This window comes from Tupaia chinensis, unplaced genomic scaffold, assembly GCF_000334495.1.
Source record: "Tupaia chinensis unplaced genomic scaffold, TupChi_1.0 Scaffold000628_1, whole genome shotgun sequence".
NCBI lineage: Eukaryota > Metazoa > Chordata > Mammalia > Scandentia > Tupaiidae > Tupaia > Tupaia belangeri.
The window spans coordinates 2,220,459-2,241,468 of NW_006160148.1; the positions used below are offsets into that span (position 1 = coordinate 2,220,459).

Sequence of the window (21,010 nt, forward strand, 5' to 3'; positions counted from 1 at the left end):
CCCATGTAGTCGACCGCAGTTCGAGTCCTGGACCCGGTGGCTTAAACTCATGCCAGACGCATGTGCGTGCATGCCCAAGATCCTGAGAGGAGAATGGGGGAGAAGGGATTGCGGCGTGGCCATCCCACCTGGGGGGTGATTTCTTGTTTTCTGTCTCTCTGTTTCTGTCTTCTGGCAAGCAACGTGCTGTATAACAACAACAAAAAAAAAACACAAACAAACAAACAAACAAAAAACACGTGGATAAAACAGAAACTCTGGTCCTCAGAAAGCTCGTATCTAGCAGGCAGAGACAAGCAGTAAATGTAAGATTTTATATAGGATGTGAAACGGAGGGGAAAGCGAGCCAGACAGGGAAGTGGTGGAGGTGGCCAGGGGCAGGGCTGACAGGGGGAGGGCCCAATGTTTGGAAAGGGTGGTGGGGTGGGCCTCACCGAGCTGAGACTTGGAAAAGACTTGAGGGGGTTGGGGGTGATCCAGAAGATGTCCGGAAGGAGGGGTCCAGGCAGGGGCACGGCAGTGCGAAGGCCCTGAGGCAGGCTGTGCTGGGAACACTGGAGGCTCGCGTGAGGAGAGCCCCGCGGGGAATGGAGGCCACCTCACATCGCAGAGGCCCGGCCAATGGTGGTCTGGCTTTGACTCTCAGGAGGGCTTTGGCAGAAGAATGCTAAGATCTGACTTACTTCCTACAGGGCTCATCCGGGTGCTCGATTAAGAAAAGACAGGGGCCAGTTTCACACCACAGCAGCGATGTGCTGTCAGAGAGGCAGATCCCACATGGAGACCGTGGTTCGAATCCCCAGCCTGGTCAGCCTGTAACATGTCAGGCATGCGCACAGGTGCCCCAAGATCTGATCGGCTGTAGGAGGGCAGGCACGGCACGGCGGGGCCCTGCAGCGCGTGTCCCCAACTTCCACGTGAGCATGTGCTCTATTCCGAATAAAGACGAGATTGAACAGGCGAGGTTGTTAGGAACTACTGCCGTGGCTGAGGTGAGAGGGGCCTCGGACAGCCTGGGCGACACGGAGGTGGGGACCAATGACTGGGGTCCACACGGATTTCGACGGCACAGCCGGCAGGATTTTCTGAGGGACTGGAGAGGAGGACTAAGAGCAGAGACGAGGCTGGAGACCTTGATCTGAGGAACCAGGAGGAGACTTCACTGAGCCAAGAAGGGAAGGGCTACAGGTGAAGTCCGTTCGGTGGCGACGCCTGCTAGCCGTCCACGCAGAGGAGCTGAACAGGAGCTGTGGGTGCTAGACCTCGGCCGTTCGCCCAGCCCAGGGCCTGGTGGCGCAGTGGCAGATCCCACATGGCCGACTATGCGGTTTAAGAACCGGACCTGTGTGTGCACGCCCGAAATCCCGATGGGAGGGAGAGAGAGAGAAAGGAGAAGAGATTGTGAAGGGACTAGGCCCCGTGGAGGTGTTCTCTCACTCTCTCTCTCTTTCTCTCTGTCTCTCTCCAACAAGTGCATGTGTCCTCTGAAGAATTCTTAAAAAGAAAGAAAACAAACAAAAGAAACCTGACGCTCACGGAGAGACAACTGGGAAGCAGTCAGCATAGAAGGGCATAGAAAGGCCTGGGCACCGCGCCCCGGAAACAGCCAAGGAGGCAAGGGCGGGGGCACTGGGACAGGAGAAAAGCCGGCGTGGTAGCAAGGAGGGAGTGGCATTTCCGGGGGCAGCTGGGTAAGCGCGTGTGCCCATCACCTGCCGGCTGGAGGGAGGGGGTCCCGGCGTGATCTCTCATTTCTCTACCTCCTGCTCTCTCTCATGTGCACCACGAACTCCATCAAGAATAAAGAAAAAAAAAATGATTAAAAATAAAATAAGGGACCAGCAGTTGGCGTAATGGCTATGTCACTGGACTCCCATGTCATTGACTGTAGTTCGAGTCCCGGACCCGGTGGCTTAAACTCAACGCTGGGTGCGTGTGTGTGTGTGTACCTGAGATCCCGAGAGGAGAATGGAGGAGAAGGGATTGTGGCATGGCCATCCTCCCGGGGGGTGATTTCTCGCTTTCTGCCTCTATGTTCTATGTCTCTCTGTCTTTCTGGGGAGTGCACGTGCCCTATAGCAAAAACCTCTCCCCACACACACACACACACACACACACACACACGACAGGAGGTCTCTGGCACAATCACCTTGAGCAGACAAGAGGATGGAATTCGGTGTGCAAGGGCGGCTGGCCTCAGCTGGGCCACCGCAGGGAAGCCGAGCCCCTGCAGGAAGGTGGGAAGTGAGGAGTGGGACTCTGGGGAGTGCTGGTTGCTTCCATTTTCTCGGGGGAGTGGGAGGGACACGCTACGAGATGGGTGCTTGAGCTGGGCAGAAAGTAGGGGGAAAGAGGGCGAGCGGGTGGACAGAGCTGCACGTAGTTCCTGTGGAGGAAGCGCCCACGCCCTCGGCGGCGAGCGCTCGGGGAGATTTTTCTGGAGGGAGAAGTCGGGCTCAGCCTCCTCGCCTACGCTGGCCTCAGCACACTGACAGCACATGCCGTGGCCATGAGAGAGACTGTCTCTCCTTGTGAGATTACTCCGCCCCAAGCCTTTCCTCAGACTCTCATCACCTGGACTCCTGCGGGAGCCTCCTCCTGAGCTCTGCCTCTCCACGTGCCCCGTCTCACCTCCTCTACCACGTGGCCAACAAACTTAAAAGGCACAGATAGCGTATCCAAAGGAAGAGGATAAAGGGCCAGCAGGTGGCCTAGTAGTCGAGGCACTAGACTCCCACATGGCCAGCTGCAGTTCAAATCCTGGACCCAGCAGCTTGAAACTCTTGCCAGGTATGTGTGCATGCCCAAAATCCCAGGAGGAGGATGGAGGAGGGATTGCTGCATGGCCATCTCCCCGGGGGGCGATTTCTCACTTTCCCTCTCACTTTCTGTCTCTCTGGTGTGTGCATGCACCCTCTGGCAAAAACCTCAAAACAAAAGCAAAGCAAAGGAAGGGGATGATAAATGACAACACAGGAGAACTAAACACGGAACAGGGTGGGGAGTGGGACCAGGGACCCTTCGCTCACGGAACAGCAGCTCAGAGGTACCGCAGACCTCAAATACCTAAGAGCTGCACGTGCCTGAGGGAGCACCAGGCAGGTGGGAGGGCGTGACACAGTGTGGGCCTTGCTCCCCCACAAGCTGCAGCTGCCCTCTCTGACGGCAACTGCCCTATCACAGCACCTGCTGAGGGGCCGCCTCCTCCCCTCGGAAGGCTCCGGCCAGCCTGGACGCGGCCTCCAGTGTGTTTCGGCAAAGACGAGCCGACGGTGCGATGATGTCGTGCGGAGAGAGCGAGTCAGGAGCGTGTTCAGCCCGTCAGAGTTATGAAGAGGCAGAAACTGATGGAGAGAGGAAAACACAGAGCAGAAACGAAGAGAACCGCGGATGGCAGCAAAGAGAAACAGACGTCGCGGCGAGAAGCAGCAGAGCCTGAGCCCAGGGATGGCTGGGAGGGCCAGCGGTGCAGCCGCGTGGTGCCCAGGGCTCCGCTACCGCTCCAGGCCAGGTGCGCCCTCCTCACAGCAGATCAGCCTCTGTAACCAAAAGGCTTGAGTACCAGCTCAAAACCATTCAGGTGCTGGGACTAGCACATGGCATAGTTGTTAAGGCACTGGACTCCCATATGGCTGACCGTGGTTCGAGTCCCGGACTGGGTGCCTATGTGAGCATGCCCATCCTGCCTGCCCAGGGCAAGGGGTGGTGCCTTCTCACTTTCCCTGTGTCTCTGGTGAGTGCATACACCTATGACAAAAACCTTAAAAAAATAATCATATAAAGAGGGGCCAGCAGGTGGCATAGTGGTTAAGGGTGCTGGACTCACACATGGCTGACTGCAGTTCGAGTCCCAGACCTGGCAGCTCACCTTATCTTTTTTTCTTTCTTCTTTCTTTTTTAACATTTAAAAAAAACAATTATTGAATTAATTTTATTTCATTTTCCCAGGGAGAGACACAGAGAGTGAGAGAGAGAAAGTGAGAAAGTGAGCCACCAGGTCTGGGACTCAAACCATGGTTGGTCATGTGGGAGTGTCCAGTGCCTTAACCACTATTCCACCTGCTGGCCCTCAATTTCTCCCATTCGGCCCCTCCCGTGCCACTCTGTCCCTCTCTGGTCAAATTAAAATAAATAAAGTTAAATGAGATAATTCTAAAATAAATAAATATGAAGAAAGGAAGTCATCTGGGTGTTGGCGGAGAAAGCCCGACTGGCAGGGGCCACAGGAGAGGTCACCTCCTTTGGGTGGAGGCTGGACCCGAGACCTCTAGAGACCGTGTCGCTCAGCCGGTCTGTGACCTGTGACTTCAGTCGTCATCCTTCTGCGCTTTGTTACATTACATTCATGAACTCACTTCCATCATCCTGCCCAGTTAGCATCACAACGCCTTGACGGTGCAGCGGGGTGGGTAAGAAGGAAGTGGTTCAGAGCCTGGGCGGCAGAAGAGCGCGCAGGGTTACATTTACAGTGAGGAGACCGAGGTCAAAGAGGTTAAATCTCAGGGTCAGGGGCGTTCCACTAGTAAGAGACAGACCTACGAGTGGCCGGTTAAGTGTTTCCTGTAATTTTCTAGAACCTCTCCTTGACTTTGCCGTAAGCCCTTGGCCCCAGACATGCCAGGCAGGACACCGTGCTGTGGAGAGACCCAGAGTACCCATGGCTGCCTCATGGCCCATTCCCTCCTTACCCAGGTGCTTCTGCAGGAACGCCAACATGGCCCGCACCATGACCTCCTGACCTTCATAGGGGTCCAAGCTCCCACGGTTTTGAGTGGAGAAAAATTTACCAATCAGGTTGCCAGTCACAAAAGCAAAGTCAGTTTGACTCCGATGAACAGAACCACTAGAGGAAAAGAAAGACAAATCAGGTGGGGCCCGGGGGCTGGAGCACGCAGATTCACGCTCTGCACCTCCGTGCGAGGTGCCTGCCCGCGTCGGCACACTGACGGTCATGGCAGCTTCGTACGGGAAGTACTCTCCCCTCTGCAGGATTCAAGGAGACCATCTGCCCACGGAGACGCCGCAGGGGCGGGGCCGGCTTCAAAGCTGGTTCCACTCCTAGACCGCAGTGTCGGACGGTGCGGGGAGAGGGCTGAGCCAGCGGAAGGGAGGACGAGGCAGGACGCGAGTCCCCAGCACCTGCTGCTCCTGTCATTGCAGCCACGGCGGCGCGGCTTTCGCTCCTGACCTCGAGCACTCACAAAGCCGTATTAGCTCCTTCAGACCTGTACACCACAGGGTAAACTAAACAGGGGAGGGAGCTTCTGGGTTAGAACCTGAGTTGGTACTAAATATACTCACTTTGCAGGTAAACTGCTTTATTTATTTATTTATTTATTTATTTATTTATTTATTTTGGAGAGGTTTTTGCTATAGGGCACGTGCACTTGCCAGAAAGACAGAGAGAGACAGAGAGACAGAAAGTGAGAAATCATCCCCAGGGGGGCTGGCCACACCGCAATCCCTTCTCCTCCATTCTCCTCTCGGGATCTTGGGCACACATGCACATGCACCGAGCGTGAGTTTAAGCCACTGGGTCCGGGACTTGAACTGCAGTCAACTACCTGGGAGTCCAGCAAATAGCCATTATGCCAACTGCTGGTCCCTGTAGGTAAAATTTTAACTGGGTTCATTGAGCTGACATACTTATAACTAAGTCAATGCAATGAAGAAGGAAAGTCTAAATACTAAAGTATCTGTCTGAGAGTATACAGAAAAAATAGATTTTTAAAAAATGCATTTATTTAGCCAGCAAGTAGTGTTGTAGTTGGGGCAGCTAGATCCCTCCCACATGGCCAGAGATGGGCAGTTCTGAGTCCTGGACCCTGTGGCTTGCAAACCATGCTGGGCACATGTGCTCACATATGCAAAGCCCTAAGAGGAGAACAGAGAAGGTATTGTGGTGTGGCCATCCCCTGGGAGATGCTTTCTCACTTTCCCACTTTCTCTCTCTCCAGTGAGCACACATGCCCTTAAGCAAATTAAAACAAATCCATTCACTAAAAAGAAAAATAGAAAGTGCATTGTTTAAGCCAGGCTTGGGGTTATGCACCTGTTATCCCAGCTACTTGGGAGGCTAAGTCAGGAAGATTGCAAGTTTGAGACCAGCCTGGGCAGCCTAGTAAGAACCTATCTCTGGGGGCCAGCAGGGGGTATAATGGTTGCATCGCTGGACTCCCACATGGTCAACCATAGTTTGAGTCCTGGACTTGGCAGCTTAAAACTCGTGCCAGGTGCTGGGACCAGCAGATGGCATAATGGTTAGGTTGCTGGACTCCACAGTTTGAGTGCCGGAGCTGGTGGGTTAAACTCACGCTGGCGTGTGTGCATGTGTGCCCAAGATCCCTAGAGGAGAATGGATGAGAAGAGACTGCGGTGTGGTCATCCCCCCTGGGGGGTGATTTCTCGCTTTCTGTCTCTGTCTCTTTCTGTCTCTCTAGAGAGTGCACATGCCCTATAGTGGGGGAAAAAAAAAAAACTCACGCCAGGTGCGTGTATGTGCATGCCCAAGTCTGAGAAGGGAATTGAGGAGAAGGGGCTGTGGTGTGGTCATCCTTTCTGGGGTGGGGGGGTAATTTCTTGCTTTCTGTCTCTGTCTCTGTCTCTCCAGTGAGTGCATGTGCCCTAAAGCAAAAGTCTCTCTCTCTAAAAAAAAAGAGACCCTATCTCTGGGGAAAAATTAGAAGTATTGGGGCCGGCAGGTGGAGTGGTGGTTAAGGACACTGGTCTCCCACATGGCCAACTGTGGTTCAAGTCCTGGACCTGGTGGCTTGCTTTCTCACTGTCCCTATCTCTTACTCTGTCCCTTTCTGGTAAATAAGCAAGTAAGTGGGACCAGCAGTTAGCGTAATGGCTTTGTCGCTGGACTCCCATGTAGTCAACCGCAGTTCAAGTCCCGGATCTGGTGGCATAAAACTCATGCCGGGTGTGTGTGCGTGCGTGCCCAAGATCCGGAGAGGAGAATGGAGAAGGGATTGCGGTGTGGCCATTCCCCCTGGGGGGTGATTTCTCGCTTTCTGTCTCTCTGTCTGTCTGGCGAGCACACGTGCCCTATAGCGAAAATCTCTTCCCCCTGCCCCCCCCCAAAAAGATCAGTAAGTAAGTAAATAAATAAATAAAGTTATTCTTTAATAAATAAATAAGGTTAAATAAAGTAATTCTTAAATAAACAAATAAATGCAAGCATCATTTAAGTCACAATAATAATAATAATAATAGTGAAAAGCAGGCTCACCCAGCACCAGCCCTCAGCCAGGAGCAACACACTGCCAGCAGCCAGAGCCTCTCTGTACACTCTTCTCACCTCTGTCCCCTGCCTTCCCTGCAGGTCACGGCTTCCTGCTTCTGGCTGACCTGAGGGTGACTCAAGCAGTCCTCCACGACACCACAGCGAAAGGGAAGGGCCGGCCCTGTGTGGCTCTGAAGCCTGCTGCGTACAGCCGGCATTGCTGCCACAGAGCTGGGCCCCTGAAGCCCGTGTGCACTCAGGCCCGCGGGCACGGCTGGGACGAGCAGCTCAATACCACGGCACAAGCCACATCTCTTCTCCTTTTTTATTTTTTTTAAGGTTTGCCATAGGAAATGTGCGCTTGCTGGAGAGACAGAGAAAGAGAGACAGTGAGAGGGAAAGTGAAAATCACCCCCCAGGTATGACGGCCATGCCGCAATCCCTTCTCCACTCTCCTCTCAGGATTCTGGGCAGGTGCGCGCACACACACACGTGCGATTTTCAAATGTCCAGGTCTGAGATGCAAACCGTAGTCAGCCACGTGGGAGTCCAGTGCCTTAACTACCATGCCATCTGCTAACCCCCGTATCACATTTCTTAAAGTCACTAGAATTTTTTCGCTGGGAAAAATGGCTTCCAAAAGAAAACCGACTGAAAGGGCTCGTGATGGGAGTGAAGAGAATGTGGTCTCTCTTGGCTAGAATACACGTGTGAGTTTAGGTAATACAGGTCTCCAGAACCTGCCTGGCGAACGCCCACACGTCTACTACAGAGCCACTGTCACTGTTCACCAGACCCAGCACCACCCTCCCTCCCACGCACGCCCACGGCGCTGGTTCCCAGAAAGCATCAGGTGAGCCCTGTCAAAGTCATGAACTCCGAAGAAATGGCTGAAGTCGAGCTTAGTGGAGAGGAGGGACGGGAATAAGATTCCGAAGGGATTAAGATCTTGAAGTTCAGGAAGCATTTAGGTACTCTATTAGTGAACAGAAAGTTCTGGACAATCAGAAGAAGCGGAGGGAGCCACAGCTGAGCAGGAAACGGGGAGGACACCGGAACCGCCCTGGGGTTCACTCACAGGACGGTTATAATCCGAGACTGTTCGTGCTGGGCACATAACTTCTTCATCAAATTGATACTCTCCACGGTCTGGAATTTCTCAGTGTTGATAAAGAACACTGGGCCTCGGGCCTTGGGGTAAAAGTCACGCTCCAGAGGAAACATCCAGGCATCCAGAGCCACGGCACACCTGGAACGGGACAGACACCTGGAATGGCCGTGCCAGGGTACCCGAGCCAGGGCAGCAGGGAAGAGTGGAAGGGGTGCCGTTCTTCCCCTGCTGGGCTGGAGGCTCCCAAAGCCAGGAGGCGGGCGGTGGACCCTTCGGTTAGGAGCTCAGACAGGGACCACTGTGCCCTGTCACCACGGGTCCTTCTAGATTGTACAGGCCTGAGAGTGAAGAGCAGCTGCTTGTCCTGGATCTGCCCTCAGGGGACTGCCGGGGTACCCTGATGGTACGTCACGTTCAATGACTGGGGTGCTCAGTGCTCACCAATGCCCACCGTGCGCTTAGCTTAGCCCTGAGCTGCAGACAGAGGTCCAGGACACAGCCCTGCTCCCGAGGGTCTCCCAGCCCAGCAGGGGAGACGGACAGACAAGGGAACACAGCAGTAAAGGGGCCGACTGGAGGCGAGGTGGCTAAGGTGCTGGATCCCAAGTGGCTGACTGCATAGTTCCAGTCTCGGACCTGGCAGCCTGAAATACACACTAGGCACGTGTTCCTGTGTGCCCAAAATCCCTACAGGGGAACGGAGAAGGGACTGCAGTGAGGCCATCCCCCTGGGGGGTGATTTCTCACTTGCCCTCTCTGTCTCTCCAGCGAGTGTATGCGCCCTAAAGCAAAGAACAAAACTCAGAACAGCACAGCTTAGCTCCTGATCACATGGGTGCAACGTGAGCCCACAGCAGAAGCGGCAGTGGAGGCAGGAGAAGCCTTCTTGGTGCCAACACAAACCTGCTGGGTGGCCAGAGAAGTCATGTGGCATTTTCCTGCGTTTTCTGTGCAACGATGGGTCATGGCTTTTCCGACAGCCCAGGAGGTCACCAGGGTGAGGCGCTGGCTTCGGGGCTCTGTGCCCAGCACACCTTTAGGTAGCACCCTGCTGACGCCTTAGAACCTAGCTGCCCCACTGCCCAGTCTCCTCCACCCCAAGGGACAGTCACCCCCTCCCAATGATGGATATACACATAAAAACATTTGATTTCTCTCTCCTTCACCTCGCACATCATGAAGCCTGGAAAACCCTAAAATGGGATTCAGCTCCCCGCCCCCCTCACCTTCACTCTAAAGTAGCCTCCCGAGAACTAACCTCTACGGTTTCAGGCCTGCCCTGCGGCGACCCATTCTTTACACAGTAGCCAGAGGGGGCTTTTCAAATGTAACATTGATTCTTCTCTGCCTAAAAAACTTCCACGGGTGAGACTGACAGGTGGTATTGTGGTTAAGGGTGCTGGACTCCCACATGGCTGACCAAGGTTCAAGTCCCGAACCTGGATACTCAGAAATACAAATTTGGGAGCCATATCCTCACATATGGAATTGACCACCCAAGGGTAGGGTGAGGAGAAGGATAAAGATGGCACTCTAGGGACTAGCATGTAGCATGATGGTTGAGGTGCTGGATTCTTACATGGCTGACCACAATTTGAGTTCTGGACCTGGCAGCTTGCTTTCTCACTTTCCCTTTCTCCCTCTGTTTCTGCCTGGTCGAATTAAATAATAATAGCAAATGGAAGTAAATAAATAAATAATCCTTTAAAAAATAATAAATAAAAACTTCCATGGGGCAACCAGTAGGTGGCGTGGTGGCTAAGGCGCTGGACTCCCACAGGGCTGACTGCAGCCTGAGTCCTGGACCTGGCGGCTTGCTTCCTCACTTTCCCTCTCTCGCTGTCTCTCTCTGTGTCTGGTGAGTACATGCACCATATAGCAAATTTAAGAATAATAATTTTAATTATAATAATAAATAAAATTAAATTTAAAATTCTTAAAAAAAAATTCCATGGGGCCAGGTGATTATGCAATAGTAAAGTAACTGGACCCCCGGGGTCAGGTCCCAGATTCACACCCCAGAACCCTCCTGAGCATGCTGGGCACACAGAGTCCCCCAGACGGTCCCTGAGTACCAAAGACTAGACAGTGAAAGTACTGCAAGAACTGACAGGGGCAGGTCATGGAAACTCACCGGAACTGGGTCTCCTTGGCCAAAGCCAGAATAGCTGTGGCGCCTCCAAATGAATGTCCCATCACGGCCACACGGCTCACGTCGATGCTGCCCTGGGGAAGCAGAGAGCTCGGCCAAGTCAGAAACTCGGAGTGCTTTCTAAATTTAATTTATCCATTCATTTATTTTAATTTGACCAGAGAGAGACACACACACACACAGAGGGAAAGTGAGAAAGCAAGCCACCAGGTCTGGGACTCAAACCGTGGTTGGCCACATGGGAGTGTCCGGCACCTTAAGCACCACACCGCCTGCTGGTACTAGGACTGCTTTTTAAGGAATTCCTCAGGGGCAAGAGGAGGAAGCAGTGAGGCAAGGGGGCCAAAGGCTCGCTATCTAGGGAGCCCAGCAAAGCCTCACTACTAAGCACCCCCTCCTAACAGAGAGCAGCCAGGCAGGCACTCACCGGGCTAAGCAGCCTTCTCTAGGCGGGAGCTCCGAGAGCCGACTTCCTGCCTTCACTGTGGTCTCGCTAGAGCAACGGCTGGCCTGGTAGGTAGACAGCCAAACATCTACGAATAAAGGGAGGCTAGGCCATCGATCCCGCACTGACCCATCAGCCTACGAGCCTGTTCAGAGCTCTCCCGTCTCTAGGGCCCCTGCCTTCGAAACTGGTCGGAGGGCTGAGGACAGAACGGGGGGCTCCTGCTGCCGGTCCTCTTTGCTCTGGAGCATGGGCTGCTTTTACACAAACCAACCCAGGCTCCACTTCCTCTGTAGATATCCGTCCTGATTTTTATCCAAAGCCCAGGGGAGGAGAGAGTGTCTGTTCGCTCTGACATGCTCCGCAAGTTATTTCTGGGTGTCCCCAGAAGCCTTCAGGGCATGGTTATGTAAAAGCACAGCAGCTGCCTGTGAAGAGGCTTGGGAGACTGTTCAGGCTTTACTGCCAGCCTTTGCTCTGGCCTGGCTCTCCTCTGCTCTCCCGTCCCAAGCCCAAGGATTTCTACCTAAACCCTCCCCGTTTGCATAGTGCTTAAGGTCAAAAACTGAGTAGAATGGCTTCTTTGGTTTTTTTATTGGAGAAGTTTTTGCTATAGGGCATGTGCACTTGCCAGAAAGACAGAGACAGAGAGACAGAAAGCGAGAAATCACCCCCCAGGGGGGATGGTCACGCTGCAATCCCTTCTCCTCCTGGGATCTTGGGCAAGCACACACACGCGCCCGGCGTGAGTTCTTTTTTTTTGAGAAGTTTTCGCGATAGGGCGTGTGCGCTCACCAGACAGACAGACAGACAGAGACATAGAGACAGAAAGCGAGAAATCACCCCCCAGAGGGGATGGTCACGCCGCAATCCCTTCTCCTCCATTCTCCTCTCGGGATCTTGGGCACGCACACACACATGCCTGGCGTGAGTTTTAAGCCACCGGGTCCAGGACGCGAACTGCGGTCGACTGCGTGGGAGTCCAGCGACATAGCCATTACGCTAACTGCTGGTCCCCGCGCCCAGTGTGAGTTCTAAGCCACCGGGTCGGGGACACGAACCGCGGTCAACTACATGGGAGTCCAGTGACATAGCCATTACGCTAACTACTGGTCCCGGTTTTATTTTTTTAAATAAGTTACTGTATTCAGATAGCTGTAAAATCAGAAGCACATAGAAAAGTCTCCCATCTATTCTATTTTCTCTTCCATAAAGTTGCCAAGCTCCTCCCCTAAACAGGTAACAGGTTGTCCTCTTTCCTTGCAGAGACTGCTTGTACATGAACAGGTAAACACGGAAATATTCTTCCCTCTCCTTTACACAAGTGGCACTGTACCACACTTTTTTGCATAACAATATAAGTATATAAAGAGGTTCCTTATCTTTATTTTTCTTTTTAAAGTTTTTGCCGCAGGATGTGTGCTCATGTCAGAGAGAAGAGTGACACAGAGGGAAAGTGAGAAATCGCCCCGGGGGGAGATGGCCGCGCTGCAATCCCTTCTCCGTTCTCCTGGGATTTTGCGCACACAGGTGGCATGATACTCCAGACACGAGATCTCGACCTCGAACCACGGTCGGCCGTGTGGGGGTGCAGTGCCCTGTAGCCACGCCACCTGTAGCTGTTTTTAGGGCTACATTTCACTTCTTCATGGCGTACTCAGCTAGGTGATCACCAGACCTATTTCTGGACAGAAAACTGGATCATTCCTCAAGTTAGATGCGGCCTCGTGACTAAAGCACAGCCAACAGAACGTGAGAAAAGGGGCATCTCCACTTCCAGGCCTGGTCCGTAGAAACGCCTGCTACAAACCTCCACGCTTTTCCCATTCTGTTGTCGCAGGGTGCACGGCAAATCTGGGACTCGCAAGGACAGAGCCAGCTGGAGCCATAAGACGAGAGGAGCAGGGGTCCCTCAGTTCTCTCTTACAGCCCGTGCACTCTACCTGCGAGAACACATTTCTACTGTGTGACGCCACGAGAAATGGCTTTACATTTTCAGCAATGAGCATTCTGCAAATACAGTCCGTACCTCATAGTCATCCCCAGTCCCCTCCTGGGGAACACCTAGGTTACACTGCTCGGTCTTCTCCTACAAACTGCACCAGGATGAGTCACCTTGTGTGTGCGCGCCTCGTGGAGGCAGTGCCCAGACCTGAGAACCGTGGGGTCGCAGAGGTGCATTTGTACCGTGGGTGGCTGTTGCTAAGCTGCCCTCCATGGGGCACTGTGCCCCATGGACAGTGAGGAAGAGGAACCGCCCCACAGCTCTGCCAACGGAGTGAGTAATCAGCTTTTGGGTCTTACCCAGTCTGATAGGTGAACATTTGCTCAGCTTTTTTTTTTTAAAGAGGTTTTTGCTATAGGGCGCGTGTGCTCGCCAGAAAGACAGAGAGAGACAGAGAGAGACATAGAGACAGAAAGCAAGAAATCACCCCCCAGGGGGGATGGCCATGCCCAATCCCTTCTCCTCCATTCTCCTCTCGGGATCTTGGGCACGCACGCACACGCGCCCGGCGTGAGTTTTAAGCCACTGGGTCCGGGACGCGAACCGCGGTCAACTATGTGGGAGTCCAGCGACATAGCCATTACACTAACTGTTGGTCCCAACATTTACTCAGCTTTCTCAATTCTGTATTTCTCCCCAAAGGTTGCCTCGTAGCTAATCCTGCCACTCCCAGTGCCTGTCGCAGGCTCACTGCCTGCAGGCCTGGACGTTGGTGACCAGGCCCCTGCTTGTCTGCCGGGCGTTGATGACAGCCACTGGATAGCTGGTAAAGTAGTCTGGATCCCAGGATCTGCCCGGGGACCAGACGGTGGCACAGCAATGGAACACGACACTGTGTAAGTCAGTCTCGCGTGGGAACATTCCCGGTTCCAGTCCAGAGACTTCCCTCAGCATGCTGGGCACTCACTTGCCCACGGTCTGGTGCTGGCTAAGGCTGGGGTAGGTTGCAGCGTGAAGACCTTGCTGGGACTGTTGTCTCCATGCCTCTGTGTGTGTGTGTGAGAGAGAGAGAGAGAGACAGAGAGAGAGAGAGAGAGAGAGAGACTCTCACTCACAGAAGGAAGAAAGAAGCTTTAAAAATATTTAAAAGATATTTTCTCTCTCTCTGTCTCTCTCTTTAAAAGAACTATTTATTTACTTTTATTTATCCATTCATTTATTTTTGACAGAGAGAGACACACAGAGAGAAAGAGAGAAGGGAAGTGAGAAAGCAAGCCACCAGGTCCAGGACTCAAACCGTGGTCTGCCATGTGGGAGAGTCCAGCACCTTAACCACCACACCACCTGCTGGTCCCCATCTCACTCTTTTTTTTTTTTTAATTGCGAGAGGGTGTATGTGCTTATGAGAGAGAGAAAACCATGCCTCATCAGGGCGTGGTCATGCCACAATCCTTCTCCTGTTTTTCCATCCTGTCAGGATTTTGGACAGACATGCACATGTGCCTGGTGTGTTTTAAAAGCACCAGGGCTGGGATGCAAACCATGGTGGGCCATGTGGGATCTGGCTCCCAATACATAGTGCTTAACCACTGCACGATGGGGCCAGCCCTAAAAATATTTCTTACAGGGAACCAGCAGTTAGCGTAATGGCTATGTCGCTGGATTCCCATGTAGTCGACCGCAGTTCGCATCCCGGACCCGGTGGCTTAGAACTCATGCCGGGCACGTGTGCGTGTGTGCCCAAGATCCCGAGAGGAGAACGGAGGAGAAGGGATTGCGGCATGACCATCCCCCCGGGGGGGGGATTTCTCGCTTTCTATCTCTATGTCTCTCTATGTCTGTCTGGCGAGCGCACACGCCCTATAGCGAACACCTCTCCAAAAAAAATTTTTTTTTTACAGAGCATCTGGGGTGCAGGTCTTAGGACTAAAAAGACCCAGAATCTACCACTTACTTAGCTGAGTGATCTTGGGTAGATACTTAGCTTTCTTCATTCTACATAAAGAAGTCATAATGATATTTCAAAAGATTATGAGAGGTGTTCTTACCTGTAAGTACTCAGAGCAGTAATTGTTTATATATGTATGTATGACATATATACACATCATACTCATACCATGAAATATTAGTAATCATTAATAATATATGGCTAGTAAAAGTCATGTCACAGAATATACTAACATGAAAAAATACTCATACTGTTTTATTGAAAAAAAAAAAAAAAAAGCCCTGGGACCAGCAGATGGCATAATGGTTATGTTACTGGACTCCCATGTAGTTGACCGCGGTTTGAGTTCCTGGACTTAGCTGCTTAAAACTCACGCCAGGCATGTATGCATGTGTGCCCAAAATCCAGAGAGAGGAGAATAGAAGAGAAGGGATTGCAGCCTGGCCATCCTCCCAGGGGTTGATTTCTCACTTTCGGTCTCTGTCTCTCCAGTGAGCACACGAGACCTATAGCTCTCTTTCAAAAAAAATAAAGAAAGAAAAAGAAAGAAAGAAAAAGAAAAGAAAAAAAAGTCTGTAAGTTTGAATTAAATGTTGTTGCTTTAAAAAAATCATATACATATATAGATATATAAATAGATTAGTGCTTTTTTTTTTAATTAAAAAATTTTTTTTTCTGGGACCAGCAGTTAGCGTAATGGCTATGTTGCTGGACTCCCATGTAGTCGACTGAGGTTCGAGTCCTGGACCCAGTGGCTTTAAACCCACGCTGGGCGCATGTGCGTGCGTGCCCAAGATCCCGAGAGGAGAATGGAGGAGAAGGGACTGGGGCGTGGCCATCACCCCTGGGGGGTAATTTTTCGCTTTCTGTCTCTCTGTCTCTCTCTGTCTTTCTGGCGAGCACATGCACTCTATAGCAAAAAAACCAACCAACCAAACAAACAAAAAACAACCTCTCCAACAACAGCGACAACAGCAAAACTTTTCCTTTATTCATGATAGAGTATGTGTGCATGCACGTGAGAGTAACATACTGGGTTGCTGGAAAAGTCACGACACATTTCTACATAGAAAAACATAGGGAAGAAATACGTCATGACTTCTCCAACAACCCAGTGTGTAGAGAGGAAGAGAGGTGAACGCTTTCCACAGGGTCTGGTCAGGCCACGATATGCCCCCTCCAGCCCTTTGGGTCCTGGGTACACATGTGCGTGTCTGGTGTGTTTCAGGCTGTCCAGTCTGGGGATTTGAACCGTAGTCACCATGTGAGACCTGGCTTCTGGTTGAGCAGTGCATTACCACTGTTCCATGGAGTGACCCCCATATTAATGCACTTAAAAAGAACTGAACAGGGTCGGATGGAGGCACAGTGGTAGTACCTTCTGCAATCCTGGAAGCCACATGGAGATCAGGGTCTGGTTCCTGGCTGACTTGTGTATACTGGGTCTGCATGGAGTCCTATGACCCTGGCTGGCTAAAAAGGCCTGGGGGGACTGTGGTGTGAGGCTGTGTTGAGGGTGCTTCTCTTATCCTGCCATCTGTCTCCCTCTGTCCTGAAATAAATAAAATCCCCCCCACCCCCGCAAAAAGACTGAATGAACAAATGAACTGGAGGGCCAGCAAGAGATGTGGTGGTTAAGGTGGTAAATCCCACATGGCCAACCACGGTTTGAGTCTTGAACCCGGTAGCTTGAAAATCACGCTGGGCACATGTGCGTCACGTGCGTCTCCTCCCAGGAGGAGAATGGAGGAGAAAAGACTGTGGTGCGGCCAGCTACTCTGGGGGTTGATTTCTCACTGTCTCTGTCTCTCTTCGGTGAGCATACTGTGTGAAAAATCTTTTAAAAAAGGGGGGCGGGTGCAGCAGGTGGCGTGGTAGTTAAAGGTGCTTGATTCCCACATGCTCGACTGTGGTTCAAGTCCCAGACCTGGTGACCTGCTTTCTTGCCTTCCCTTTCTCTCTTTGGTCAAATTAAAAAATAACAACAACAAATGGAATTAAATATTTTTTTTTTTAAGGAGGGCCAGCAGATGGTGTGATGGTTAAGGCACTGAATTCCACATGGCCAACTGCATGGTTTACATTCTGGACGCGGTGGCTTGAAAAACGTGCTGGATGCATGCGTGTGCAGGCCTAAAATCCTGAGAGAAATGCAGGAGAAGGGAATGCGGTGTGGCCGTCTGCTCGTGGAGGGCGATCTCTCCCTCTCTCCCTCTCTCCCTCTCTCTGTCTCCGGCAAGCACACAGTCCTATAGCAAAAAATTAAAAACAAGAAAGAATAAAAAGAACTGGAAAGACACATCAGAATGCCAAAACAATTTTTTTTTTTTTTTAATTTTAAGCTACCCTCTTAGTCTAGTGGTTAAGGGACCCGGATCTCACCTGGCCAACTGAGGTTCAAATCCTAGTCCTGGAGGCTTAAAGAATGCACCAGGCGTGTATGCGTGTGTGCCTAAGCTGTCACCAGGATGAGGAAACGGAGAAGAATGGGTTGCAGCATGACCGGCCACCCCTGCGTGTGCTTCCTTCCTCTCCCCCTCATTGTCTCTGTCTCTCTCTGCCAAGCACATGCACCCTCTGGTAATTAAAAAAAAGTTTCTTTATACTCATGCTTCTGTGTGAGTTCTTGGTTCTCTGAGCAGACCCCGAGCTACCTATGAAATAAGAGGGGCCACTCTGTGGTGCAGCTGGATCCCACAGGGCTGACTGCACAGTTCATGTCCCAGACCTGGCAGCTTAGCAAACATGCTGGGGGGGGCACCAGCAGGTAGTGTGGTGGTTAAGGCACTGGACACTCTCATATGGCCGACCATGGTTCAAATCCTGACGTGGTGGCTTGCTTTCTCACTTTCCCTCTCTTTCTTTTTCTCTCTAGTCAAATTAAAATAAATGAATAAATAAAATAAATAAATTTTAAAAATTAAAAAAAAAAACATGCTAGGTACATGTGTATGCCCTGTGCCAAAAATCCCAAGAAGAGGGAGAGATGGAGGAGAAGGAATTCGGTGTGACCACTCCTCATGGGGAATGCTTTCTCACCTTCTCTGTCTCTCTCTCCAGCAAGTGCATGTTCCTGCTGGCATATTTAAAAACAGAAAAAGAAAGTAAGAGGAAAAATGACTGAGCGAGGGTAAGTGGAGGATGTACCGCCAAAGGCACCAAATTCCACAGCTGGATGGTCTCGTGCTGCGATTCCGCAAAGGAGGGAATTAGTTGGGGTGGACAGACTGCTGGACGCTCAGTAGCCCTTACTCTGGGAATGAACCATCTCCCCTTAGCCACGTGGCCCTGATGGGGCTGTCAATCGCTAGAACCTTGGCCAGCTAGTCCCACAGACAGAGACTGGCCGGAAAGCAGGGCCTCCCCACGTTAGGGAACTAACAGAGCTTTTCTTTTTAAATCTGGAGCTGTAGATTGACATGCAGGCTTGCACCGGCAGTAACCGTTCTCGCCTGAAGGAAGTCGTCTGGTGAGGATGAAACCCACATAAACGGAGAGAAACTCAGCCAGGGGGAGGGAGAGGAGAGCGCCAGAACTTTGATAATCATAGAGACCCTGGACTGGCCTAAGTCTGCCTTCGGTCTTCCTACTCACGTGGGCCAACAAGTTCTCATTTTTTTTTTTTTTTTTGCTATAGGGCGCGTGCGCTCACCAGACAGACAGAGACAGACAGAGAGATAGAAAGCGAGGAATCACTCCCCAGGGGGGATGGGCACGCCGCAATCCCTTCTCCTCCATTCTCCTCTCGAGATCTTGGGCACGCACGCACATGCCCCCGGCGTGAGTTTAAGCCACCGGGTCCGGGACTTGAACCGTGGTCAACTACGTGGGAGGCCAGCGACATAGCCATTACGCTAACTGCTGGTCCCAACAAGTTCTCTTTTGATTCAAGGTAGTGAATTAGATTCTGTCCCTTGTAGCACAGAAAGATCTGATGAAGACATGGGCGTGGGGTCATCCCAACTGCTGCCATACCTTCCAGGTCGTCAGCTCCAACCCTCCAGGCAAGATGTTGAGGACGGTCTGCCCAGCAGTGACCTCCTGCAGGATCTTCAATACTCGCATACACTCCCTTACTCGCTGATGTACCTGCAACAGAGACAGCCCCGGTGGGACCTGGAAAACTCCACAACCATCCATGAGGATCTCACTCAGTTACAGAGCCAAGGAAGAATGCAGGACAGTTTGTCTGCCCGCATCTCAGCAAGCACTGTGGGTCCCATCTGAGAAAGGCTCAGCTCCCTTGCAGCTCACAAAAGCACCACGAACCGCACAAAGGAGGCGGGTCGGATGTTCAGACTCTCCCTACTTACCCGTGGGTTGTCAGCATCAAATGAATCTATGAACGCATTTTACAAACCAAAGGATTAAGAGTGTGCTCACCACCAAGCTAGTGCTGGGTTCGATGGACACTTCCCAGTTTGTGGCACACGCCTTCTGTTGTTGCCTGCCTAGACTTAGCCCACACTGCCTCTTGTGAGCTCTGCTCTTGTGGCTTGCCCTCCCCTGACAAGTCTATCGATGTGGTTCTGGTGAGAGCCTCTCATTTTGGCACCTCTCCCCAGGTCAGGAATTCCTCTCCAGGATTTCTCAAACTGCGGTTCGGCACAGAGGTTAGGGAACTGAAGAAGCGACTCCAGCTGGCCCCATCCTCTGAAGATGAGCTGGACAGAGGCAAGCTCAGAGCTGTCCAGAGCGGTGGGTCTAAGCGCAGAAGTTAAGCCAGTCTGCAGATGAGGCCGACCGACCAAGAGTTAAGAGTGAAGAGCAAGTCCTCCCGGCAGGAGTCTGGTCCCTCCGTCCTGCTCTTCCTCCCTGTGGCCCATCTATGTGAGCCACTCGCCTGAGCAAGCTTAAGCTGGGCTTCTGCCACGGGCACCCCATTTATTGCAGTGATGTGCCAAGTTCAGACCTTCTATGACTCAGATCCCAAGACATAGCTAGTTCGGTCTTGCTTAGTGAGTCCAGTACAGAGAGCACAAGCTTCTGCTCCCCCCTCCCCCCCATTTGGCACAGGCCTACCTGAGGATTCCGGACGTGGAATTCCTTCTCCCCTTCCTCAATTCGACGGTAAGGGATCCATTCTTCCTCCAGGGACTCGTTAGTGAGCTGGTTCTCCTCCGGGGCCTGCTTGCAGAAATAGGTAGCTGCAGCGGACTGATCCCTGAAATGCACACGACATCCGTGAGAAACTGGAAGACACTCTTGAGCTTATTTCTGCCCTCTGCCAGCCAAGACACTCTGGATTACCTTCTGGGGAGCGGAGAAGATGATCTGGGGCACGCAGGAGAGCAGAGAAAACAAAGACTCTACAGACAGGCGTGGGTTTGAATCCCAGTTTGACTATATCACTCTTGGCAAGTTACTTAACACTCTGAACCTTGGTCTTCTCCTCTTTAAAGCGGGTACAGGACCAGCAAATGGCATAATGGTTACGTTGCTGGATAGTAGTCGACTGCAGTTCAAGTCCCAGACCTGGCGGTTTGAAACTCATGCCAGGTGTGTGTGTGTGTGTGTGCGCGCGTGCCCAAGATCCCAAGGAGAATGTAGAAGGAACTGCAGCGTAGCCATGGCCCACAGGGGATGATTTCTCATTTTATGTCTCTCTGGAGAGCACACATGCCCTATAGCAAAAATCTCCCTAAATAAGTAACATGGGTAAAATACCTGCCTTGCATGGATGTCAGGGGGATTAGAAATAACACAGCAGGAGGGCCTCGCCGGTGCCCGAGCACCACGGCACCCGATCCATGGCAGCTGACGCTGCCTTTCACCTCTTACCTGTGCTCTGGCACAGCAACCACAAAGCCATGGGAGGCCAGCTCCATGCAGAAGGCTGAATATAACGTCCTGGAGATTCAGAAAGAACAGGAAAGAGATCAGAAAAATAGCCCAGCGCCCACCCTGCTCCTCCCATTCCAACCTGGCTGCATTTGTGGCCCTCCCTGAGGAGCAGAGGAAGCTTTGTGTGCGGCAGCCCCTCCAGGGGCTCTCAGCCAGCAGAGCCTCTCTTGTAAGGCTCATGCCCCCTCCAGAACGTTTCTGCAAACTGCGTCACTCCACGGTGCCTTCCAGTTCCACACCACCATGGGGTCTGGCCAGCCCTACCCACCAAATAAACTTTAGATACTCCCATTGCTTTTTTTTTTTTTTTTTTGAGAGGTTTTCGCTATAGGGTACA

At 52.0% G+C, this 21,010-nt stretch overlaps 1 protein-coding gene across 7 annotated transcripts in view; it reads right to left on the minus strand.

Moving 5' to 3' along the window:
• The window catches only part of PAFAH2 (platelet activating factor acetylhydrolase 2), a 51,362-nt gene that overhangs the window by 3,962 nt on the left and 26,390 nt on the right, over positions 1-21,010 (minus strand). For 4 of the 7 annotated variants that reach the window (XM_006159427.3, XM_006159426.3, XM_027776137.1 and 1 more), the window contains 6 exons: positions 20,611-20,679; positions 19,852-19,993; positions 18,805-18,918; positions 10,474-10,565; positions 8,307-8,477; positions 4,689-4,843 (listed from right to left, as the gene is read on the minus strand). In XM_006159427.3, the coding sequence (XP_006159489.1) occupies positions 4,689-4,843; positions 8,307-8,477; positions 10,474-10,565; positions 18,805-18,918; positions 19,852-19,993; positions 20,611-20,679 (743 nt within the window). Of the gene's footprint in view, positions 1-207; positions 1,139-3,186; positions 3,345-4,688; positions 4,844-8,306; positions 8,478-10,473; positions 10,566-18,804; positions 18,919-19,851; positions 19,994-20,610; positions 20,680-21,010 lie in introns of those variants that run through there. The other 3 variants (XR_336146.3, XR_336144.3, XM_014591968.2) reach the window with 3 other exon arrangements.